The sequence below is a fragment of the Pimephales promelas genome, chromosome 2, assembly GCF_988280905.1.
Source record: "Pimephales promelas chromosome 2, fPimPro1.hap1.1, whole genome shotgun sequence".
In the NCBI taxonomy this organism is placed as follows: domain Eukaryota; kingdom Metazoa; phylum Chordata; class Actinopteri; order Cypriniformes; family Leuciscidae; genus Pimephales; species Pimephales promelas.
In genome coordinates this window covers 17,878,888-17,905,974 of record NC_142770.1, presented here as the reverse complement: position 1 = coordinate 17,905,974, position 27,087 = coordinate 17,878,888, and the positions used below count along the sequence as shown (strand labels likewise).

The 27,087-nt window shown below is 37.2% G+C and overlaps 1 protein-coding gene across 1 annotated transcript in view; it reads left to right on the top strand.

Moving 5' to 3' along the window:
- Positions 1-553: 553 nt before the first annotated feature.
- The window catches only part of rbm20 (RNA binding motif protein 20), a 72,550-nt gene continuing 46,016 nt past the window's right edge, over positions 554-27,087 (top strand). The window contains exons 1-2 of the mRNA XM_089119145.1: positions 554-645; positions 4,505-4,657. Of these exons, the coding sequence (XP_088975271.1) occupies positions 554-645; positions 4,505-4,657 (245 nt within the window). The remainder of the gene's footprint in view (positions 646-4,504; positions 4,658-27,087) is intronic.

The following is a 27,087-nucleotide window of genomic DNA, read 5'->3' as shown; positions in this document are numbered from 1 at the left end:
GTCCGTCAGCGGTCAATGCTCCCGTCCAGAGCGTTACAGAGAGAGAATCAAAGGCTTTGCTCATGCACGTGCGACAGGGGCCTCTTTGTGCCCCGCAAAATGTTAATGGTCGGAAATGTTAATAATTTGCGGACGGGGGTCTGACCTTTGATAAGCTGTTGACGAAACTGATCCGGCACTTTTGAGTGACTGGCTAATGGCATTCCTCACACTTGCTCTGTCATTGGCTGGAGAGAGAATGAAAGTGTACGGCAGCCCTCGGGGACTCCCAAATGGTCAAGTGCCTTTAACGTCCCTCTTCCTGTTGTGTTCCTCCAGCTCTGATCCCAGCTTTACCACCAGCCCCCTTTTTTTAGACCTTTGCAGGTCTGGCAGGAGCTCAGAGAGAGGGCTAACTTTCACTACCGCTGTTGATCCCGGATTCACTGGAGGCCGATTCGTTACTGCGCAGAAAACACAGGACTTCAGTCGGGATTCACTGCAGAACAACCTCCTGCAACTTATCGGGGAGTGACTCATTGGATTTTCCTGTGGGTGGAAAGTCTTTTCTACCATGAACCAAACTTGGGACAAGGGTGTTTTTGAGAACGGACAGTCAAAAAATCCAGGGAATGTCGGGACAGCGTGCGCGGAGCACCTCCAGAGGTGAGGAATGTGCTGCTGTGGGGAAAGCCATGTGTGTTGCATGGAGATGTATGGAAAATCGATTTGTTAGCGAGCGGTTCGTCCCTGTTTTGGGGGATAAATCACGTTTGAGTAGCAAGTACAGTAAGAAATCATGTAAGTGCTTGAAGTGGCACGGTTCCTCAAGACAGGGATGATGGATGGTTTGATGAGTGAAACTTTTGAGGTCTTTGCCAAAGTGTAATTCTGTATTATTAGAGCTGTATTGTAGCCACAGATCTCCAACATAAACTGTTATCATTCCTCCTGCTTATTCCGTCATGCTTTCTCATCACAAATGTAAACGTGCATTTCTGTAGATTTAAAGCAATATAAATGTAATAAGTTACAAATATATATATATATATTTGTAATCTCATTTTACATTTAAACTTACCCATTTTTATTCCTAATAATTTTACTAATGCTTAAAATATATTTATTTGGTTCATATTTACCACCGTTTGTTAAAACAGTTAACGCCACTGTTCAGTGTTGGGGAAAAAAGATCTAGGAAATAAAAGCAAACAATAAAGTTAATAAATGTTAATAAAATTGTTAGCACGCCTTGTGATATTCGTTGCATAAATAATAGTATTTATTTGTTTTAAAGAGTTTGTGTTGAGAATAGCTACAGAATTTTTGTAAAATGTATTTTGCGATGAGTTTAGTGGTCCCCAAAATTTACCTTTTAGAACTCTGAACTTTTAAAATACTCATAAAATAGCCATTATATAAAACATATTTTATTTGAGCTGTAAATCATCTTAATGAATTACTATTGTAAACTAAACTTATATATAAACTATATATATATATATATATATATATATATATATATATATATTCAGATGCAAAAGCCTCTAAATGCCATTTGAAATTTTCTTCTTTAATGATGATTTTTATCAAACTTGTATATTTAAGTTCACTTAAATAACAAATAATAGGTAATTATCATTGCCATTTAAGTGAAATTACTGAACTTAAATATACAAGCTTGATAAAAATTATCATTCTAGAAGAAAATTTCAAATGGCACTTAGAGGCTTTTGCATCTGAACTCTTCATTTCCTACTTCCTTCATTATACAACATCAAAAAAAATCACATTCATGTTTTAAACGTTAAAATGTAAGAGACATGTAATTTAAGTATGTAACATCATGTGTATATATATATATATATATATATATATATATATATATATGTATGTGACGTATAGTAAATATGGGGGGCCAAACAGGAAATAATTAAATGTAATCCCGAATATATAGTTATAACTCTGAATATATAAATGTAACTCTGAATATATAAATGTAATCCTGAATATATAGTTATAACTCTGAATATATAAATGTAACTCTGAATATATAAATGTAATCCTGAATATATAGTTATAACTCTGAATATATAAATGTAATCCTGAATATATAAATGTAATCCTGAATATATAGTTATATTTAGTATATATATATATATATATATATATATATATATTTAGTATATGTCATATATATATATATATATATATATATACACACACATGATGTTACATACTTAAATTACATGTCTCTTACATTTTAACGTTTAAAACATGAATGGGACTTTTTTGATGTTGTATAATGAAGGTAGTAGTTATCTGCTGTCATATCCTACATGTTTTCAATTATGAAGAAGAAAACAACTGGAGATTGTATGATGAACTTGGTTGTCCATTCAGTCCGCACGTACATTTGTTCCCAGTCAGTGTTTCCAGCAGATGTTACTGGTGACACTGGTGTTAGTTTATTGTTGATAACAGTGCTGATGTGCACATAAGTGATGATTGCATTCCTGCTACATGTCTCTCTATGATATCACTCAACACTAGTCAAAATATAATGCCAATTATGCAACAAAAAACTAGTATTTTCTACTGTGCAGTCCATATATATTTTTGATGTATAGTTTAGATGGTTGGATTGGCAAATCGTGTACAGAAATGTTTATGTCTTGCAAATTTACTAGTGTTCGTCAGTTGAAGTGCTATAACTCGCTCTAGTGCAGACGAACAAAATTAGCCCTGTAAACGGGGCGGACATGACAGTGATCTCCAGTCTTCAGGACACCCTTGACGTGAAGAATCAGGACACTCTTCCGTGTGAGTTACTGACTGAAATGTGGACGCCAGTTTTGTTGCAGAGTTACAAAGCTGTCCCAGTATGGACATGGCGTCCACTGTTGCTATTTTAAAACATTCTCCGTTTTTGCACAACACTTCGTATGAGTGTGTCCCAAAATTGTGCTGACATAATTTCTTGCTAAAAATGATGAACAAATGCAAAACCGAGAGAACCAATGAATTATTAATAATTGATTGTTGTCAAAAAAGCCAGATAAATACCTTAACCAAGAGTTTTCTTCTTCTTTCATATTTATAAATAAAAAAATCCTCAACATATGCATCTAACAAAAAAAAAGTTTGTATATATATATATATATATATATATATATATTAGGGCTGTCAAATGATTAATCGCGATTAATCGCATTAAACCAAAAAAAAGTTTATGTTTACATAATATATGTAATTGCACTGTGTATAATTATTTTATATATATATATATATATATATATATATATATATATATATATATATATACATATATATAAATACACACACATACTTGTATATATTTAAGAAATATTTTAAGAAATAATATATATATATATATATATATATATATATATATATATATATATATATATATATTAGGGCTGTCAAATGATTAATCGCATTAAACCAAAATAAAAGTTTGTGTTTACATAATATATGTAATTGCACTGTGTATAATTATATATATATATATATATATATATATATATATATGAAGAGTTCAGATGCAAAAGCCTCAAAATGCCATTTGAAATTTTCATCTTTAATGATGATTTTTATCAAACTTATATATTTAAGTTCAGTAATTTCACTTAAATAACAATTAATAGGTAATTATCATTGCAATTTAAGTGAAATTACTGAACTAGTTTGCATAAAACAAGTTTGATAAAATACAAGTTTGATAAAAATCATCATTAAAGAAGACAATTTCAAATGGCATTTAGAGGCTTTTGCATCTGAACTCTTCATATATATATATATATATATATATAAAAATACACACACATGCTTGTATATATTTATTTAAGAAATATTTTCCTTAATATACTGTATATAGATTTATATATACTTTATATTATATATAAATATAAATATTTTGTATATAAATATTTTTTTTCCTAAATATGTGTATATATATATATATATATATATATATATATATATATATATATATATATATAAAATAATTCTACACATAATTAAGTCAATTTTCAGACACATTCCAAAAATATTTGTTAGGGAAATGAACCATCTAATTAGGAAATGCAGTGTTTTTGTGCAGTTTAGTTAATCTGTGCAGTTAAAGTGTATTTGTGAACACTTTTAATAGGAAGCAATCCTGCAGGATCAAGCCAATGCTGTTACGGTGTCATTGTAACTGTTACTCTTATAACTTTGTGACTGTTTGAGAAGTCATGCGAAGTCTGCTTAATTGTTTTACAGTCCCTTGCATATTGGCTCCTACATTTAATGCATGAATCCTCAGCTGCCCGCGTGAAGCTTTTCAGCCAGCGGTAGGTCGTGGGCTCTGAAAGATGGGCATTTTTGATGGATTGTTTTTAAATAGCGCAGCATTATGACTGGTATTGTCAGGATGTGTCGGGGCTGTTGCGTTGGCCCTTTTTCCCTCTCGCCCGCCATGGTGCATCGCTCCCTCTCTCCTCTCCCATATATCCCCCGTCAGCTGCTCTCTCTATCCCTCTGCCAGCCCGACCCAGAGGCGGAAGTCCCACCGTGAGGCTGATGGGAGTCCCAGACGCCATTCTGGGCTACAGCGCGTCTGCTTTTCATCCGGATACTTTGGTGTAAACAGCTGTGTGAAAATGACCCTGGAAAGGTATATTGTGTTGTTCATTTTCATTGTAATATTTTACTGTTTTTTCACAGCTGTCGTGGTCTTTGGTGTTGTTTGACCTTTGAACGGCTGGATCTAGATGTTTCAAGCACCGTCAAGAGCAGTAAAAGTTTCGTAGTGAAGGCCTGAGCGCTGTGCATAGCATGCGTGTTTGCTGGTATGACCAGGGATGCAGAAATCACAGCTGGGAAATATGTTGTGAATGCCTTTGTCCCTTCAGATCTTAAGACCACCGGATTCGGTTGCCTTTTGTCATTAGTTTCATGTCTATGCGCTCATGAATCCATATGGTGACACAATGCCCTGTGGAAACACGTGTTTTGTGCTGTTTGATGTGTGGATGTGATGAGAAATGTCTTGTTTTTAGTCCTGGAACAAGCCCTAGCTAACTAAACTACATGTAAACGACCATTTTGTTAAATGGTGTACTGACCCCTGCCAGTGTTCAGCTAAAAAGGGGATGTGGGATATCCAACTGGCCTATCCAATCGAAAGCTTGGTAAGAGAACGGTAGTTTTGTTTCTTCGTAATAAAGTCTTGCCTGACAATTGTATGATTGGGTGTAAAGAAACAAAACAGCAAAACTACCATTAGCTTAGCAAGTTGTCAATAGAGCATCACAGTCCCGCCCACAGCCAGTGCCGGAAGTAAACATTCAATACAATTTCTACATTGACAGTTGGGATATAAGCCATTAAAAATGCCACATGGTAGACTTAAAACCAGCTACGGCTGTACCAAGCGATTGTATATGCTCATATAAACGTCAAAAGTTCATGGGGCAGCGCAATCTCATCCCAAGACGTCATATAACTGACCATACGTCAACATCCGCCGTTTTAGGATACCCTTAAACGTCGGTTAGATGACGTCATCGGATCCTAAACCTACCCCGTCACCTAACTGACGTTAAAGGTAAAGCGTCAGTTGTATGACGGCCCGGGATCGTCATGTAACCGACGTTAAAGGGTACCCTAAAACGGCGGATGTTGACGTATGGTCAAAAGACGTCCCAAGACGTCAGTTATATGACGTCTTGAGACTGTGTTACATGGGGCACTAACCTTGTTTTAACATAAATGCCTTTTATTCGCGATGTATTGGATAAGTACTTCATTACCCACAATCCTGAACAATCCCACAATCCACAGTGATGCATCTGATTGGTGGAAGTCGTGTCACATGTCTGAAACCCCGCGAAGGTCATTGAAGACTAGAGATTGTGTAATGACGTAGGGCTAAGTTCATTGGTCGCACCTCAGAGACGCCCGCGCGCCATTGGATGTGCAGTTGCCGCAGCACAGCCAATGAGCGAGCCAGATGCTCAATGTTTTAGCATGTGGAGCTGCAAATGCGTTTTACATATAAGCTTCAGTAAATCGAGGAAAAGGAGTTTCCCTGCACATTCACTGGAGGAAAAAGTTCACGTGGCCGAAACTCTCTCAAAAGGCTCTTTCACGGTGGCTTCAGTCGACTTCAGTGAGGCGCGGTGGTTTATGGGAGGAGTAGTTCCTTTGCTTGGAAATGAAAATATGTACACAGTCTTGTACCCTTGACTTTTTTGGGATTTCCTCTTCGTTTTTCACTCGAAATGATATGTTGTATGCTTATGAGTTCGGCCGTAGCTGATTATCCTCAGACATGCTCTAAAACTCTTTAGATATGGATTTTACAAAATTTCAATGGGAGAAATAAATGGGAAATTTACTTCCGGCACCAACGCTCTCTGGGGCTGTGGGCGGGACTGTGATGCTCTATTGTCAACAAAGATGAGAGAGGATTTGCACATCTGATGATCTGGGAACCAAAAGGTTTTAGCATAAAATGTGGCAATGCTAACATTAGCTTTATTTGATTTGTGAAGTCTTCAAGGAACCAAACGGGGAAAGAAAAACACTGCAATGCTAGCTATCTTCATGACATTTAAGAACTCTCTACATGCCACCACTTTCATGTGATGTTCGCAAATCTGAAAATCAGCAAATCTTACATTTAATTTAGTCATCCTCTAATATTTTTAATTGTAGTTGCCGCGGACAAATGGTTCTGACGCCATTTGTCTAAATTGTGAGTCTCAGACCCCTCGTGGCTTGGGTCACATGACAGTTTATTCAGGACGGTGTGATCTCTCAAATATCACACGGGTGCTGTCAGCTCCTTTGATCGATGGACGCTGGTAAACACTGAATGGCCATTAATTATCAAAACCAGTTTGGTTGGTTACATTTGGGAAGTGTCAGTGTTTGGAATGACATAGGACAAGTGCTGTTTTCTTCACGTTCACACACAAACGTGACTAATACAGTGGGAAATATTTGTCTACAAGGCGCCACGTGAGCCTGGTGAAGAAGTGCGAGGCTTGGCCCTCAGCGGGTGTCAACCACTATCAGCCTATTTGTGGTGACACTTGTTTGTTTCCATATTTGTAGGATTGTGGGTTTCCTGCTGTGGTGTTCTGCCCTCTCAGCATGTGTCTATTGGTTTGACATGTAGAGAAATGGGCTAATCTTGACGTTGAAAGTATGGCAGTCTTAAAGGGTTCAGGAGAGGGGGAGTAATTACTGACTGAATTTTCATTTTGGGGTGAACTAATGCTTTACGACTGGCGTACTTTCAACATGAAGATTGGCCCATTTCTCTACTTTCGTTCATCTTCAAAACACAAATTAAGATATTTTTGATTAAGTCTGAGAGCTGGACCACTCCTCCATAGGCTTCTTAAAGGGATACTCCACTGCTCATTTTACAACTCCCCCAGACTTAAACTGTTGGGTTTTACCATTTACCATTTAAGGGTTTTACACATGTTGGTTACTAATATTCTTCTAAATATCAGAAAATCGGCTGAATGGATTAGAAAATGGTAAAACCCAACTGTTTAAGTCTGGGGGAGTGGTAAAATGAGCCTGTTTCCAAAAATAGTGGAGTATACCTTTAAGGGATCGAAACTGGCCGGGCCAAAAAAGTTATTAAAGACATTGTTAAAATGGTCTGAGTGACTACAGTGGCTCAATCTTAAGATTATCAAGTGACGAAAATACTTTTTGTGTGCAAAAAACAAACAAAAATAGCGACTTTATTCAAACGTACAACACGGAAGCTTTGCGCAATATCACTATGTGAAATCTCGAGGCCTACAGAAAAGGAAATGAATATTTGAATAAAGTCGTTATTGTTTGTTTTTTGCGATTGTTTTTTGTCGAAAATTGAGCCACTGTAGTCACTTGGACTATTTCAACAATGTGTTTCATTACTTTTGGGCCGGCCAGTTTCGATCCCTTAAGAAGCCTATGGAGGAGTGATCCAGCTCTCAGATTTCATGAAAAATATCTTAATTCATGTTCTGAAGATGAACGAAAGTCTTACAGGGTTGAACAACATGAGGGTGAGTAATTACTGACAGAGTTTTTATTTTGGGGTGAACTGTCTCTTTAAGGCACCAGCAACTTCTGCTATTTCATAGAAAGGGAATTTCTGTATTCATTTTATCAGCTTTTTAAAAATGTATGTAGACTGTCCTGTGTCAAATGTACTTTATAATTTTTTCATCATATTTAGTCAACCAAAAATACGACACAGAGATCACAGTGCTTCTTCCGCAGTATAGAGGGTGGGCAGGGTTGCCAGATTGCAAATATAAAGAAAATAACCAGGTAGAAAATGTGTTCTCTTAACAGAAAAGCTCTGATTAAGGGAATTGTTACATTTTAAATGTTTTGTTTTGGTCAAGTTTGAAATTTGTAGTTTTTTGGAAACTACATTTTAGGCCCCGTTTACACGATGGGAAAACGCAGATATTTCGCCTGTGTTTTGCCCTCTCATTTACACGAAAACGCCGTTTTTATCACAGAAAACGATTATTTCTAAAAACTCCAGGCAAAGTGGAGATTTCTGAAAACGCCGGTTATGTGTTGCCGTGTAAACTGGGAGAAACGGCGTTTTAGGTTCTCTCTTATCGATTCCAGGATTCTGATTGGCTTGCATGGCTTTATCCTTAACCCCTACATTGCCGCCAATAGGTTTGACATAGTTATGATTGTGCTCGACGGCGTATTTATGCGGGTGTGTGAACGATGTTATTTTTGAAAACGGAGAGGGGGAAAATATTCGTTTTTCTAAATACCCGGCTTTGTGTAAATGTGGCCTAAGTCTAGTCTTTTTTCGTCAACGATATTGCATGTTGAAATAGTCACGATGTCATCTTAGGTCATCAACGAACAAATTTCGTCATGGATTTCATTAACGAAATAAAGCGTCGCTTCCCTTCCATTCATAAATCCTGTCCCGTGGCTTCATGGGATAGTAAAGTGTCCATCGAGTGCACACTTCAGGATCTCACCAGAAGTAGTGAGTCATCCTTATCGCCTGTGTTTTTTTTTTAATGCTGTATTCTGACACACTACTCTTTGGTGTATTATTTTTCGCACACATTCGTAGGGAAGCATTCGATTAAATTGTTATTGATAATTATCATCATCAATTATTTATTCAATAAATTGTTTACTTTGTCAAAAGCTGAAAAGCCAAGTGCATGACCTTGTCTGATGACTTCAGTCGTGTGTATCCATTTATAGCTTAGTCAAATAAATTATGCCGTCTCATCTGCACGAGTTCATATTGGATGTAATTAGAAATGGGAATCTGCCACTTCACACCAATCCCGATGCGGTTTTCCTTTCCAGAAAGTGCTCAATCTGACATCACCGACAGCTCTATATGCGTTTGATTGAATTATTTGTAATATTAAGCACTGCTGTATCGGCACTAGTCTTGCTGTGTGCCGAACATATGCTGAGAACACGTCGGCCAAGTGTAAAGGTCCCTGGGTAAACATGGTCTAAAATTAAAGAAGGTGTTTATCCGAGTTTAATTGGACGTCTGTCCCTGAGCAAAATCAAGGCACGAGGCAGATCTGCTTATAAACTAGATTTAGCCTTTATTTGATTGTTAAAGGTCCTGGATTGGCCCTTGCACACACACGCACGCCCACTTTTGGCCCGAAACACTGTTTTCCCCCAACCTTTTTTCCCTTAAAGGGATACTCCACTTTTTTTTTTTTTTTGGAAATAGGCTCATTTTACAACTCTCCCAGAGTCCCATTCAAATCCATTCAGCCGATTTTCTGATATTTAGAAGAATATCAGTAACCAGACAGTTTCTGGTCTCACTGACTTCCATAGTAGGAAAAAAATTTATATACTATGTAAGTCAATGAGACCAGAAATTGTCTGGTTACTGATATTCTTCTAAAAATCAGAAAATCGGCTGAATGGATTCAAAAACGGTAAAACCCAACTGTTTAACTCTGGGGGAGTGGTAAAATGAGCCTATTTCCAAAAAACATCCCAATCAATTTGCTCAAGTGCCCCTTTATTCACAGTTGTTCCTTTTAACTCCATTATATTACCCTTCATTTAAAAAGGAAATTCAGTCATAATTTATGACCGAACGCCGTTCATCCAGTTTAGAATTTCGAACTTCATACAGTTCAGCTCACTCAGGCGTTCGTGGTTTGACTAGTCAAGACTGTTTTCCAAAGATGGCTCCTGCCTGTATACGCGAAGTGAACTGTCTTCATAAAGTATCTTCTTATTAAACGGTCTATACACTTAAAAAGTTCTCAATGCTTCGTTTTGCATGTATGGACCCTCATTATGTTACTGTGTGAGTGTAGGGCTATTTTGAGCCTTGTTAGTGGTATAAACGAGCGCTTTTTTTAAAACTTATTATATGCCCCCATTACTAGCATTATACGCTAAACAGTTTTTAGAGATAAAACTCTTTACATTCGATTATCATGAAAACAAATCTCAGAGAACGGATGACTAGGTACCGATTTTTTTTCATTTTGCGCCGGAGTTCTCCTTTAATGCAAATGGGTTAAGTGTCCCTTTAATGACTTCATTTTCATTTTTGGGTGAACTAACCCTTTAATGTGATGGGGACAACATAACCATCAACCAGTCAGATTTTACGGTTAGTACTCGAGGCATAACATTGTTGTGTGAATGATTACTTTTTCTTTCTGTGTGCTAATGAATCATGCACAGCACCAGTAAACAAGCTCAGTTTTGAGTTCATGTTCATGTTCTGTGTGGCGCTCCCCCCTCTGTTCACGTAACTAACATATCACAGATCTTTGACTACAGCCCAGTCATGCCTTAATGCCAGGAATGTGAACGGTTTCTCTCAAAGACTTTGAAATCTCTTGCTTAAAGCTCCGGGTCGCACAGATGCTGCTGCCCAGTGTAGTGCGAGTAGTTTGTAGCATGTGTGTTCATCATAAAGGCATTTTGCTTTCATCTATACGGTCATCTCACGTTTAACCATCTGCCATGTTTTTTTTTTGTTTGTTTTTTTTTGTTTTACAACCTCTTGCTCAGTTGTTCATTTTGTGCCATTGTACCATCCTTTATGATGTCTGGAGCCATTTTATAGTATAGCACCAAGGCACAGATATAATACCCTATATGTAAAGCCAAAGATATTGAAACTTCATTGAGGAACTGTTTCTAATGTAGAATAGTCTTATGTTCAAGGAGTATTTCACTTAAAAACAAACTTTTGCTGATAATTTACTCACCCCCATGTCATCCAAGATGTCCATGTCATTCTTTCTTCAGTCGAAAAGAAATTACGGTTTTTGAAAAACATTCCAGGATTTTCTCCATATAATGGACTTCAATGGGACCCAAATGGTGCACCCTTCGAGTCATGACTCGAAACAAGATTTGTTCATTTTGATGACCGAATCATTTTGAGGAGAGTCACGAACACATCACAGAACAGAGCAAGGCGAGCATTTGTGCTTATAAAACTTAAACTTTATTATTTATTTTTTAAATGAGCGATCGTTTCGCTTGACAAGACCCTAACTCATCATCTGGTGTCGTTTAAAGCCCTTTGAAGCTGCACTGAAACTCTCATTTGGACCTTGAACCGTTTGGTTCCCATTGAAGTTCATTATATGGAGAAAATCCGGGAATGTTTTCATCAAAACCCTTAATTTCTTTTCGACTGAAGAAAGAAAGACGTGGACATCTTGGATGACATGGGGGTGAGTAAATTATCAGCAAAAGTTTGTTTTTAAGTGAACTACTTTAATAATTAAAACTATTAATATAGAATCTCAGATTCTCAAGCTTGTCTGAGATTCAGGGTGATTGTGAAATATGATTGTGGCGGTTTTAATTAGTTCTCTGATACTTGACACCATCACAGATTGGGAATGAAATCTTTATAGGGTATGCTGTAGGCTTGTAAGTGTTCAGGGTGCTAAGTACTCTAGTAAATATTCCTGTCATTGATTTCAGCTTTATGGTGTTTCACACATTCTTTCTTCTCAGGTCTTCAGTATGCCATAAAATGGTACTTTAGGTCCAGCTAAAACAAATGTGGCCTGTTCAAAGAAAGCTCAGGGGTCAGTAATGTGCTTTTCTCAGCTAACAACCCAAGCCAAGAAGAAAAATCTCTCAAGTTTTTAGGGAACCTATCAAGTAAAGCTTTTGAATGAGCATCGATGGAGGAAGATGCTTTTTAGGCCCAGATAGTGTAGTTATAAAAAGAAGAATTTGGAGGCACTAATTGACACATTTAAAAGGGATAGTTCACTTTGAAATTATTTTTTGGTATGTTTTAGCTTACCTCAAGGGCATCCAAGATGTAGGTGTCTTTGTTTCCACAGTATTTTCAATTTTGATATTTTTAGGTCAAACCCTTCTCTGTCAGTCATATAATGGAGGTCTATGGTCACCACCTCAAAGAGCATGCACAGAGAAGTCCAAATTAAACATGATTTAATGACTCGTAAATGTAAGTACACATTGATGGCCTAAGACACGAAACGAGCGGTTTGTGTGGGAAAACAAACAGTATTTATATCGTTTTTACCTCTTGTAATCACAGCCACATCTGACTCCGCGGGTGCTTTGTGGCTGTGGTTACAAGAGGTAAAAACAATATAAATCCTGTTCGTTTTCTCACACAAACCGCTCGTTTCGAGTCTTAGGCCATCAATGTGTACTTACTCACTTGTGTTATTTAATTTAGACTTCTCTGTGCATGCTCTTTGAGGTGGTGACCATAGACCTCCATTATATGACTGACAGACAAGAACGGTTTGACCTAAAAATATCAATATTTTAAAATACTGCGGAAACAAAGACACCTACATCTTGGATGCCCTTCAGGTAAGATAAAACATACCAAAAAATAATTTTAAAGTGAACTATCCCTTTAAAAAGGGACACCGCTCTAAATATCTACATATTTTTTCTGTCTCCACCTGTTTCCTTATGTTCATATGTGCTGCTCAATGACACTTCTTAAGAAAGCTAAGATGTCATTCAAGGCCCTAAATTCACGCTTTATCAATCATCTTTCCTTCAACCAGTGACATCGAGACTCGAGAGTGATCTGTGTTGTATTAAGAAAGATCCAGACTATATTGGATGAGTAGCCTTCTTTTTCCATTTTGAGCCAGTATAAGGTTCAATCACATCTGAAACAGAGACGAGTCTGCGAGCTGGTTGCGCTGTGGGGTCTCGTGGTCGGGCCAGGTGCTCGGTGTATAAATTACCAGGCATGGCAATGCCAACATTTCACCAGCAGGTGCGCTGAAGGGAAGAGAACAGCAGGGGTCAATGTATAATTTTACTACTCACCATTTGTAATTTTAGATGCTAACTGCTGCCGATGTTAATGGATAGCAATGCCTGATATTCCTCATGGACTAACAGCGGTGTGCATCTCTGATCATGTGACTTGGACCGGCCTATAGTGTGTGTACTGTGTGACCGACATTTTGTTTGACTTGCTGACAGTTGAAAATAGGTCGCCTTTCGATCGCTGCCAAGACTGCAGTTGCCGGTAACTATTGTTCAGCAAGTTAGATAAATGAGGAGGATCGAAATGTCTGGAATAACTGTCCCATAATCCACTGGTGTCGGCACCTAGACGTTTTTTTTTCTTTCTCTCGCTCATGGCCAGTCACCGCTGGACTGTTTTTATTCTTTAAGGAATTAACTGTCTTTTTTACATCCTTGGGTTAAGATCACAAAATAAATGTCCAGGCCATATTTCTATCTGAAAGAAAAGAGAAAAAAAAATTATTTAAAGTCTTTTGCATTATGATTTAAGCACATTTTTGTAATTAATATATATATATATATATATATATATATATATATATATATGAAGAGTTCAGATGCAAAAGCCTCTAAATGCCATTTGAAATTTTCTTCTTTAATGATGATTTTTATCAAGCTTGTATATTTAAGTTCAGTAATTTCACTTAAATGGCAATGATAATTACCTATTAATTGTTATTTAAGTGAAATTACTGAACTTAAATATACAAGTTTGATAAAAATCATCATTAAAGAAGAAAATTTCAAATGGCATTTAGAGGCTTTTGCATCTGAACTCTTCATATATATATATATATATATATATATATATGTAAAAGCATTGATCAGTAATGTTGTAAGTGTTTGTTGTCCTCACAATGCAGAAACCTTAATCGTATTAAAAGCCTCATTTTATATAAGTAAAATATCTTATTCTGAAGTGAAATAGGAGTTTGTGTAAACAATTGCTCATTATTTTTTCAAGTTAAATGCTAACACAAACACAAAAGCAGTTGTCAAACATGCGTATAGCCTCTGAGGGCTTCAAGGTTAATTTAGGACGGTGGCAACAGGCGTGTTTTACAGGCACTTTACAAACCCTGTAACAGCTTGTCTTTCTCTAAGACTCAATATGATCTTCCTCGTAACACAAACCCATCCAGCCATGCCAAAGACAACTCCTCACCATATTAGCAACAAAATTAATGTTGATGTACTAAGGCTCTGAAAAATAGCGGACACAACATACCTGTCAGTTCTGATCAAGAATATTATTTACTTGGACTGTTGATCTTGGACTTGTTCACCCAGTTATCTTCATTGTTAAACTGGGACTAGCCATTGTGTTGTGTTTTAGTCTATCAAAGTTACAACAAGGTTAAGGACTACAAATACCACAATGATGCTAGTTTATGTGCTTGGTGAAGTAGCATTAGCATAGTAGCATTAATGTATACATGTTTTATTATAATCCACTGCACGTGTTGCTAACGAGGTTCTACATGCTCCAAATACGACAAGGACGCAAGTTTATGTGCCTGGCGAAGTATCATTAGCATAGTAGTGTTAAAGGGATAGTTCACTTTGAAATTAATTTTTGATATGTTTTATGTAGGTGATGTAGGATGTAGGTGTCTATGTTTCCGCAGTAGTTTCAATTTGGATATTTTTAGGTCAAACCGTTCTTGTCTGTCAGTCATATAATGCAGGTCTATGGTCACCACCTCAAATAGCATGCACAGAAAAGTCCAAATTAAACATGATTTAATGACTCGTAAATGTAAGTACACATTGATGGCCTAAGACACGAAACGAGCGGTTTGTGTGAGAAAACCTACAGTATTTATATCGTTTTTACCTCTTGTAATCACAGCCACGTCCAAGTGATCTGTGTAACGAGGTAAAAACTATATAAATACTGTTCGTTTTCTCACACAAACCGCTCGTTTCGTGTCTTAGGCCATCAATGTGTACTTACATGTACCAGTCATTAAATCATGTTTAATTTGGACTTCTCTGTGCATGCTCTTTGAGGTGGTGACCATAGACCTCCATTATAACACAACAAGAATTTATGAGAATTTATTAATTGGCCTAAAATTGTTGCTGTACTAATTGATACTATCTTTATTTATGTAATTTTGTACTATATTTTTTAGGTGACATTCATGTTTAAATAAACAAAGCTTGAATTTACATTCCCAAACGGTTTCCTACCTGCGACAGCTCCCTCCTATGACACGTCTTTTCTGACTCGACTCAGTGGGCACCTGCCGAACATTGTTTGTTTCGTTTATCTCGGTGAGGAAGCCGACCCAGTGGGTCTGGTGTTATTACCTGAACTTGATAAGATGACAAAACCCGCTAAAGTTTCCCCCTGGAGGCAGTCTGAGTGGATGACACAGCTGCAGGTTGGCGTTGATTGTGAATGAACACAAATAGCTCACACCTTCACACAATGTAAATATCAGGCGGATTTATGAAGAGTGAGTCATGTAGACATTTTAAGGGTCGATGTGACTCATGTCCACCCGCGGCCCGTCTTACACAACACCCAAAACGTCACACACACGAATAAAAATGCAGGTAGACCTGCCGTGTCTCTCAAACTTCACAGTAATGATACAACAGCAAAAGATATGATGCATCTTTTTTTTTTTTAAGTTTTGAATTTATGACTAGTCAAGTGGTAAACATCAGACATTTTTTTCATTTTATGTTTTTAATTTTAGTACTGATGAATATCATATATTTTTCTTGAGGGTATCCACTTCATTTTTAACGTAAGATCAGGCGGAAACTTGAATGTGCCAGACTTCCTGTTCTCTTCCAGTATCACTTATTTTACCGGTACTAAAACTATTCGTAATGCTGCAAACTTGTATTCATATTTTTTCTATCATGTTAATTCATAATCATGAACTCACACATTAAACACATATATTTATATAGAAATAATATAGCAAGGATTTCAGTCTAAGTCGTCTATTTGTTTTCTTGAGTATTTAAAATGGTTGTAAACTGTATTTTTTAAAATTATTTTTAAATGTTTCCTGAGGTCCACTTACTGTATAATGTTAGTATGTTACCGCCTTGATTACAAAAAAAATCGGTGAGTTTTAGTGTGGCACGTACATTCACGTCTGCTTCATAATATGACATTAGAAAGCTATCTTTGTGGGCAAACAGGTTGCCCTTGACCTGTGGTGGAATCACAAGGGGAATTGGATATACGCGTTTAGACGTAGGGCAGATGTCGGATATGGAATGGCTGCGAATAAACAAATTCAATAAATTCCGTTCAGTGTCAGATTGGCATAAAAAAATCTGCTTTTTTCAGCTAGAAGCTGTCTACACTGGCCGCAACAAAGCGACCTTTGCTAATCCATTTGTCGGAAACTTGTTGTGTCGAGTTGTACCACATCCAGTGTAGATACGGTGTAAGTCATTGGATCGTGTTAACAAACAGTGCATGCATTGCCACATATTTTTTCAAAATTTTGAACGCACAAACCACCCATTCAACAATACATACTTACATTTTTTTTTCTAAATCTGGGATAAAAGTCAAAACTGAAATGTTTAAAAAATAGGTTTTATTTGGTCTTGATTATAGCGTGTCACTTCACTTGAGGTTTTTATGGAAGCTTGTTTCTGCCATAGAATGAAAAATAAGAAAGGTAATTGCGACTTTTTATCTCACAATTCTGACTATTTTTTCTCAAAGTTGTGAGATTACGAGATATAAAGTCAGAATTGTGTGATTTAAAGTCGAAATTACGTGTTATATAGTCAGAAATGCGAGATATAAAGTCAGAATTGTGTGATATAAAGTCGAAATTGCGTGTTATAAAGTCAGAATTGTGAGATATAAATTCACCATTGCGTGTTATAAAGTCAAAAATGTGAGATATAAAGTCAGAATTGTGTGATATAAAGTTAAAATTGTGTGTTATAAAGTCAGAAATGCGAGATATAGTCAGAATTGCGTGATATAAAGTCGAAATTGCGTGTTATAAAGTCAGAAATGCGAGATATAAAGTCAGAATTGCGAGATATAAATTTGCAATTGCGTGTTATAAAGTCAGAATTATGAGATATAAATTCACAATTGTGTGTTATAAAGTCAGAATTATGAGATATAAATTCACAATTGTGTGTTATAAAGTCAGAATTGTGAGATATAAAGTCAGAATTGCATGATATAAAGTCGAAATTGCATGATATAAAGTCAGAAATGCGAGATATAAATTCCCAATTTCGTGTTATAAAGTCAGAATTGCGAGATATAAAGTCAGAATTGCGAGATATAAAGTCAGAATTGTGAGATATAAAGTCACCATTGCGTGTTATAAAGTGAAAAATGCGAGATATAAAGTCAGAATTTCGTGATATAAAGTCGAAATTGCGTGTTATAAAGTCAGTAATGTGAGATATAAAGTCAGAATTGCGAGATATAAAGTCAGAATTGTGAGATATAAAGTTAGAATTGTGAGATATAAAGTCACCATTGCGTGTTATAAAGTGAAAAATGCGAGATATAAAGTCAGAATTTCGTGATATAAAGTCGAAATTGCGTGTTATAAAGTCAGACATGCGAGGTATAAAGTCAGAATTGCGAGATATAAATTCGAAATTGCATGTTATAAAGTCAGAATTGCGAGATATAAATCAGAATTGCAAGATGTAAATTTGCAATTGCATGTTATAAAGTCAGAATTGATTCATATAAAGTCGCAATTGCGTGTTATAAAGTCAGAATTGCGAGATATAAATTATTCTGAGGGGGAAAACCCCCTCAGAATAATTTATATCTCGCAATTCTGACTTTTATATCTTAGAATTAGCCTGATAACTCGCAATTGCAAGTTTATATTTCACAATTCTGTGAAAATATGTCAGAATTTCGAGATACAAACTCGCAATTATTTGTTATAAAGTCAAAATTGTGAGATGTAAACTCGCAATTGTGAGAAAAAAAGTCACAATTCTGTCTTTTTTTCTCCCAATGACTTTATTTCTCAGAATTGCGACTTTATATCTCGCAATTGCGACTTTATTTCTCAGAATTGCGACTTTATTTCTCACAATTCTGACTTCATATCTCGCAATTGTGAGATAAAAAGTCGCAATTATTTTATTTTTATTTTTTATTCAGTGGCGAAAAAAGCCCGCCGGTAAAGAGCCATGGGTGGATCATGAAGTCCAGCTCCCCGTCTCGGGTTAAGCTTGCCCTGGTCCTGCTGATGTCCACAGACAAGGGAATAGGCATCTGTAAAGAGCTTGAGGATAAGTTTGATTAGTGGCGTTACAGGTTCATTGTGCAGAAGCCTTATTTGAAGCTGGTTTGACTGTGTATTTTCCTAATTAGTAATTACACACTAAATCATTTGTTTACTATCATCCACTAGTATCAACGTTACGTGCTCATGCCGCGAATCATTTTGCGTGAAAATCACGCTTAGGAACAGTTGTATGCAATTTAGTCAACTTTCATGGCTAGAGTTTCATTGAGCTCACCTGAAGTTGTCAATTACCATTATATCTTCTTGTACCCCTTTGTTTCTGTAACCACTGGGCCAGTGTTATCAATGGAAACAAACAAGCCATCACTGCTCTATTCTCAGCTGCTGCTATCAGTACAGCTCAGCCCACGGTTATCTCATAAGAGCTTTCACAGTGACGTGGACGGACAGTTGGAGGACGTGCGTCTAAGAGAGGGTCTCCGGTTTCATTAGCCTTTGTTGCCTGCTCGTGTCCTCCTCTGATAAATGGGAAGAATCTGTATCTTCGCAATTTTGTGGATGATGGGAATGATGTGTGTGAATGGGACAGAATGTGTTGTGTGATCTTCAAAAGCGTATTAATAACATCTCATAACCCGGGTGGCCATGGCACAGCGAGGTCTGGAAAGTGTACAGCTGTCATCGGCTGATCTTGCCTTATCAATGGGCCCTGTGGGGAGCAAGTGATGCCCGGGCCTCTCTTAATGGTCGGTCGTAATTAAATGACTTGCAAATGGGCCCCAGATGCAAAGTTAGAGACGCTCCTCGACTGTGATGCTAAATTCAATTTATTAGTTGAGCACAAGGGATCATGGTTGGATTAGCATGGGTAAGTTTGCCCCTGCTGGTAGATATGAAAACAACACCTTATGGCTGCAGAAAGCATCTTTCTTCATTGGTGGCAATTGACATGCTACAAATAGAGGTTCTCAAATGGGGTTTTAACAACAGTTTCATTTAAAGAAACAGTTTTGGTTCCCCCAAAGAACATTTCAGTGAGCAGTTCCTCACAGAACCATGGATAGTTCACTTTGAAATTAATTTTTGATATGTTTTAGCTTACCTCAAGGGCATCCAAGATGTAGGTGTCTTTGTTTCCGCAGTAGTTTCAATTTTGATATTTTTAGGTCAAACCGTTGTTGTCTGTCAGTCATATAATGGAGGTCTATGGGGTCCACGTCAAAGAGCATGCACAGAGAAGTCCAAATTAAACATGATTTAATGACTCGTACATGTAAGTACACATTGAAGGCCTAAGACACGAAATGAGAGGTTTGTGTGAGAAAACAAACAGTATTTATATCGTTTTTACCTCTTGTAACCACAGCCACGTCCAAGTGTTTAGAAGTGAATGTGTGTGTTTGTGTGTGCGACTGTGGGATGATTCAGATGTGGCTGTACTGGACTGAAGCAGGCGGCCTGCCAACCGGTGATATTTTCAGGCTTTACTGCCGCACTAACTTCATTTTAATAGGGCTTATTTAAAGAAGTGCAAAGTGCAAGCTCATTGTGTGTGTATGTGTGAACTTCACCAGCAATATGCCTTAAAGGAATAGCTCAACCAAAAATGAAAATAATACACTAATTGACTTGCCCTCGAGCCATCCTCCCAGCTTTATAATGGCATTGAATAGTGGCCAAGTTTTTGAAGCTGGATCCATCCATCCATGCCATAAATGTAATCCGACTGGCAATGGCCGTGCGCAGAAGCGTGACCTCTAACCTGACATCATGTAGCTCTTTTCTAATATCGAAGTCCTCCAATATTTGTCTTTAAAGTCCTGTAAAGTCTAAATTAAGTTTGTCACACCACAGAAAATGTGTTATTAGCCACCCAGCCGAATTTGAATGATAAAAAAGGCGGCAAGTATTTGGCGGGTGTTGGCGGTGATCCTCAGCTCTTCATCAAGGTTGGCTCTCCACAAAATGAATCCACCTCTTCTTGATGTGATCGTTTTTAGGAAATTTAAAGACACTCTGGGTTGTTTTAACCCAATTTTGGGTAAAATATGGACAAACTCAGCCATTGGGTTACATTTTTAAATTACGTACATTCTTTACTCAATGGCTGGGTTTGTCCATATTTTACCCAAAAATTGGGTTAAAAACCCCCAGCATTTTTTAGAGTGTAAAGACACCGATCTGTTTTGTACACGATCGTATCCAGGTTGTAGCCTATGCATACCGTGTCGAAGGCATAGCTAGCTAGCAAATTGTAGCCTGTAGTAGGGGCGTGTTCACGAGCTCATGGGCTCCAGTGCGTCATCGAGCCCTGTTTTAGCCCCGCCCAAAAAATCTGGAAAATAGCAATGGTGAAAAACTGTTTAACGCTCCAACTCCACAATTCAGTACTTCACAGTTCACAGTCTTTTTCACAGTCTCACATTTGTAACATTTATAATGTGTTTAGAATTTTTTTATAGAATTGCCTTTAAAACTTCTCGTTTTAGACTTCTAATTCATGACCGTCATTTTGCTTCTCACCTAAGCTTACACTATGCCTATGTCATACGTGGGGTCAGAGGTCACCTATACACCTAGGATGACATGACAGTGAGTAAATTATGGGATCGTTATCATTTTTGCGTGAGCTATTCTTTTAAAACGTAATAAGGCATTTCCTACCCTATCTCACGACCAATTCGTACAAATTCGTACGAGTGATTAAAAAGTGGCTAATCCGTACTAATTCGTATGACCTCACTAATTCGTCTAAACCCACGTGATGGTTAGGTTTAGGGCCGGGGTCAGGGGTAGGTCATTCGTACGAATTCATACGAATTGGCCAATTCGTAAAATATGTACGATTTAGAAAAATCGTACTAATTTGTACGAGCGATGTCGTATGAATTGTTACGAATTAGCCACCTCGTAAAATTAGTACGAATTCCCGTGAGATCGGGTTGGGCTTTTTTATAAGCCAAAACCTTAGAAACTCGACTTTTCTGTAAATTTATGTATGCGCAGACCGCAATATGCTTTAAAACGTAAAAAAGGAATTTAATAAGCTTGAACTTTACAAACTAAATTGTTAAGTAACATTTCGGATCAAGAAAGAATGATAACTATAAAGATAACAATACTGACGTCCACACCAATGCACAATATCCTCCTGTGTATTATAAGCACTGCAGTTTTGTCGTCTGTCATTTTTAATGCTCATGCGTAAAGCAGGATGGATTCTGATTGGCTGTCAGTGTTTTATCATTCATCACCTCGAAAAGTCATTCTGAAAGTGACTTCAATGATCTCATTCCTCTGTGCTGTTATCGTTATAGCTGTGGCGTGAAACCTGCTATTCTTTTTAAATTTACAACGATTTTTAAAACCATAACCAACCATGAACGGACCTTTTAAAGGGATAGTTCACACAAACATTTTACTCATGTCCTTCCAACCCTGTCCAACTGACTAATTCTTTTTGTCCATGTAACGAAAGCCAATGAAGCGTCCCAAAACAACCTAGTATGGACCAAACGTCAGAGACATTTTTCTAAGTATCTTCTTCTTGTGTGTGTCGGATGAAACGAGCTCTTGAAGTGTATTCTTGATAATATGAAGTCTACTGGAACGGCCTCTGTCCCGGCTGCTCACAGCTGTGGTGTCTTGTCTGTTTGCCAGTGTGTGCTGGCTCAACAGTGGAAAAGTCACAGTAGTTTCATCCTCCGCTTCCTCATTTGTCTTCTCTGATAGTCTGGAAGTCTTTATTAAATCCAGTAGGGATACAACACTAATGCGGCCCCTTCTTACTTCAGATTTCCGCACAGATCCTCCGACTTCCTTGAGTATGTGGCAGCTGTTCACAGCTTTTCTGGAATCTTCTGTATTTGCAGTCATTATTGTAATGGCTATTTGATAAACCGTTTCCGTTCTGTGGAGGGCACATGTGGCCACATGCTTCGTTATTTTTTTTTAATTGCATCTTGCTGAGAGACATTAGGCTATAGAATAGATATTCTGTAATGTGGGTTTTGGATTTGCCTTTAATGCATCCGGCTTTATCTTTGATATTTAGAGTTCGGGATACAGCCAGCATATTTCTGTTTCGTCTTCACTGACAAAATTTAAACAATTACGTCAATTACAATTACTACGCCAACAATTTAAAGCTAACTTCCATCATTCCAGCTGCTACCGTAACGCCAAAAAGTTCAAAAGTTTGGGGTCTGCACTATTACATTAATATATATATATATATATATATATATTAAATTTGAATCAGTAAGGATGCATTCAAGTTATCAAAAGTGACAGGAAAGACATTTATGAAATATTAAAATAAATGTTTTTCACTTATATTACTCATAAAATAATCATATTTAAAAGATTTTTGAAGGATCATGCAAGACTAAAAATTACATTTTACAATATATTCACACAGAAAACAGTTATTTAAAATTGTAGTAATATTCCAAAAAAATACTGGATTTGATCAAATAAATACAGCTATTTTGAGACATTATTCAAAAACATAAAAAATGGTAATTAATAATTATACATACATTGCAATATTTTATTTACTATGTTCATAACAGACTCTGTGGTAGATGAGCTGAAATTATACAGAAATTATTTGTTTTAAAGGAGCAAGATGATAGCGATTGGCCTTTTACATAAATTTGATCATATAATTTCAAAGTTTATGTTTAATCAAACAACATTTGTGATGAAGTGCCAGCGAATCGTTGTAATATGGTGTGTTTAAGTCGTCTGGGGAAGGATGTATTTTTGGAGATTTGGAAAGAATTTGAATTAAATTAAGTAAATACTGAAAGAAAAAAAAAAAGTAATTTCAACCTGAATAAGTTAAGTTTGGGCAATAATAAAAAAACAATAAAGTAAATTCTACAATAGTACTCTATTTAAACTGTTAGAATTGAAAGCAAAAATATCAATGTTATAAAAGTAAAGTAAAACCTACTCAACTTTCTGATACTGGTGTTCCCATCATGCATTATTAACAAGGTTGCACTTTACACTGTATTTACACAGTTTTATCATCGGTGTAGTAACTTGCTGTTTTGTTACATCTGTTAATTTTACACTCAAAATGACATTTATTCTCAAAAGTGATCCAATGAATGTCGTAAGTATTGAGATGGTTCTGGTGGATACCATATCACTTCTATCATGTAGATGCGTTTCCTTCACAGTAATATTTACTCAGATCTTCTAAGTAAAGCGTAAACTTTAGAAACATGCTTTATTCAGTGTTATATTGTTTGAGTTAAATGTACATAAAACATATTTTTGCAAAGTAACCCTCAACTAAGTAGAGATTACTCAACACTTTAAGAAGATTTTTACTAAATTCCACTTATGAAATTTACTTTAAAAATCGGACTTCGCAAACTTGTAAAAGAAAAATTCAAAATGTATGATGGCGCTGTAAAGTGAATCCTAATGTCTGATATCGTAATTGTAATACTTGGTCATTAAAAAAATGATATGGCCACTGCGACTTTGCAGAATCGCATCAAATCATGAACACGATCTTTCTGACATAACTTGTGCACGCCGTTTGATTCGAGTTTTGGAGTTTTTTTTTCCGTTTTTTTATTTTATTTTTTTATTCAAACTCAAAAGAAATGCGAAGAGAAACTTGCGTCTCTGAAGGCGAATGCATGCAAGTGCATTTGGGAAGGCATAGATTTCCATGTGAGGACAGAGACTGGTGGATGAGGCGCAGGATCCCGATTGGTGGGAGATGACGTGTTTCTAGGTGGAGCTTGGCAGCGATTGGCTGAGGACGGCGTGTCACTGGGGAGTGACAGGGCGTGATTGGCATCCACAGGCTGGTGGTGCTGACAGATGGTAAAATGCTACGCAAGCTCGGGACAGATCTCACTCACAGGGTGGTGGTAGTTGGGGCGGTCAGGGGGCGTAGTGTTGGGTGGCGGGGGTTAAAGAATGTTGGAATTGATGCCTTGAGTATGTTGCCCTGAACACGGATGAAATCTGCTTATGTTTGGAAACATCAACCATGGCTTGTGAAAGTCATGGTTTTGAAGTCCACTTTATGAATACAGAGATGAGAATGCTCTCTTATGTCAACTTGATTCACTGTGACATTGCAATGAGCTCCATTTCAAAACCGGTTAGCCTGCAAATCGGCCAATTAATCTATTTTGGTTCTGCCTAGTCAACACGAAAATTTACACCCTGCCTCAGGGACCTCCTTTAAAGGACTCGCTCACCTAACAATTTAAATATTATTTATTAATATTTGAAAAAGTCACGTGGTGCGACCAGCATGTGTAGAGCATGAGACCTGCATGACTGTGTGTCAAAGTCACTAAGTCTCTAAAATATCAGATAATTTTACCTTTTTTATAAAAAAGTTGGTCCTGGTTGTTAAATGCCAAGCATTCCTTAATTCTGTTGTATATTTTTTCTTTCTAAATTTCTATTTTTTTTAATATCTGTTAATTTTTCTGAGGACTGTTTTAATTGATACTTTACAATTTAGTAATCAAAAATAATATCCAATTAATTGAAATCATAACGCTTATACGATTTAACAACACTTTATTAAAAGTTTAACAAAGAATACATTTTGAAACCCAATGAAATCTTGTACTTTTTTCTAAAATAATCAAAAAGCATGTTAAAAAAGCTTATCAATTGAAATCATTGCAAACATTTTTGTGAGGGAATGCAAAGTTTCTCGGGGGAACGCAAACATTTTCACGAGGGAACACAAAGTTTCTCTGAGGAACGCAAAAGTTTTTGCAAGGGAACGTAAAGTTTCTTGGGGGAACGCAAATGTTTTTGCGAGGTAATGTAAAGTTTCTTGGGGGAATGCAAAAGTTTTTGCGAGGGAACGAAAAGTTTATCGGGGGAACGCAAACATTTTCACGATGGAACACAAAGTTTCTCTGAGGAACGCAAAAGTTTTTGCGAGGGAACGTAAAGTTTCTTGGGGGAACGCAAATGTTTTTGCGAGGTAATGTAAAGTTTCTTGGGGGAACGCAAATGTTTTTGCAAGGTAATGAAAAGTTTCTTGGGGGAATGCAAAAGTTTTTGCGAGGGAACGAAAAGTTTATCGGGGGAACGCAAACATTTTTGCGAGGGAATGCAAAGTTTCTCTGAGGAATGCAAAAGTTTTTGCTAGGGAACGCAAAGTTTCTTGAGGGAAAGCAAATGTTTTTGTGAGGGAACACAAAGTTTCTCGGGGGACAGCAAAAGTTTTTGCAAGGGAACACAAAAGTTTCCCTGGGGAACGCAAACATTTTTTGTGAGAGAACGCAAAGTTTCTCTAAGGAACGCAAAGGGAACTCAAAGTTCCTCTGAGGAACGCAAAAGTTTTTGCGAGGGAACGCAAAAGTTTTTTGGGGGAACGCAAACATTTTTGTGAGAGAACGCAAAGTTTCTCTGAGAAACGCAAAAGTTTTTGCAAGGGAACTCAAAGTTTCTCTGAGGAACGCAAAGGGAACTCAAAGTTTCTCTGAGGAACGCAAAGGGAACTCAAAGTTTTTCTAAGGAACGCAAAAGTTTTTGCGAGGGAACGCAAAAGTTTCTCTGAGGAACGCAAAAGTTTTTGCGAGGGAACGCAAAAGTTTCTCTGAGGAACACAAAAGTTTTTGCGAGGGAACGCAAAAGTTTTTCGGGGGAACACAAACATTTTTGTGAGAGAACGCAAAGTTTCTCTGAGGAACACAAAAGTTTTTGCAAGGGAAAGCAAAGTTTCTCTAAGGAACCTAAAGGGAACTCAAAGTTTCTCTGAGGAGCACAAAAGTTTTTGCAAGGGAAAGCAAAGTTTCTCTAAGGAACGCAAAGGGAACTCAAAGTTTCTCTGAGGAACGCAAAAGTTTTTGCGAGGGAACGCAAAAGTTTTTCGGGGGAACGCAAACATTTTACGAGGGAACGCAAACATTTTTACGAGGGAACACAAAGTTTCTCGGGGGAACGCAAATGTTTTTGCGAGGGAACGTAAAGTTTCTCAGGGGAACGCAAACATTTAGAAAGCAAACGCAAAGAATGAACTATCAATCAGACAACATGCAGTAGATTTTGTGCAACACTTTATCAAGTAAAGTTTTAATCACGTTGATAATTTAGAGGCCATATCAAATATGATACAGTAGGCTTTATAGGGTTACATTTCTGTCTGATCCAGATGTGGTCACCATGCCACATGTTCTTTTAAATATTTTTTTAGAAGGTGGTGGAAGTGCACATCCTAAAAAGAAGTCCATCTTTTCAGGAGAGAGAGAGTGTGTGTGCTGGACTTCAGACAGTGCTGAACAGATTGAAGGCCGTCTGTGCTGGCCTGAGTGTGTGAATGTTGACTGTAGTCCACATGAAGATGTGCTGAGCTGGCTGGACTGAGAATATTCCTAGGCTGGTGGTCCCAGAGCCAAACGCTCTGCAATCATCTGGCCTCTGGCCCCGACACGTGCTGTAACGTGTACTGTCAGCAGCCGGCAGGTAGGTGGGCGTCTTTTTCCTGTGGCTGTCAGCACAGGGGTCGGAGCCAGACCTAAACCGGTGTAGTGTG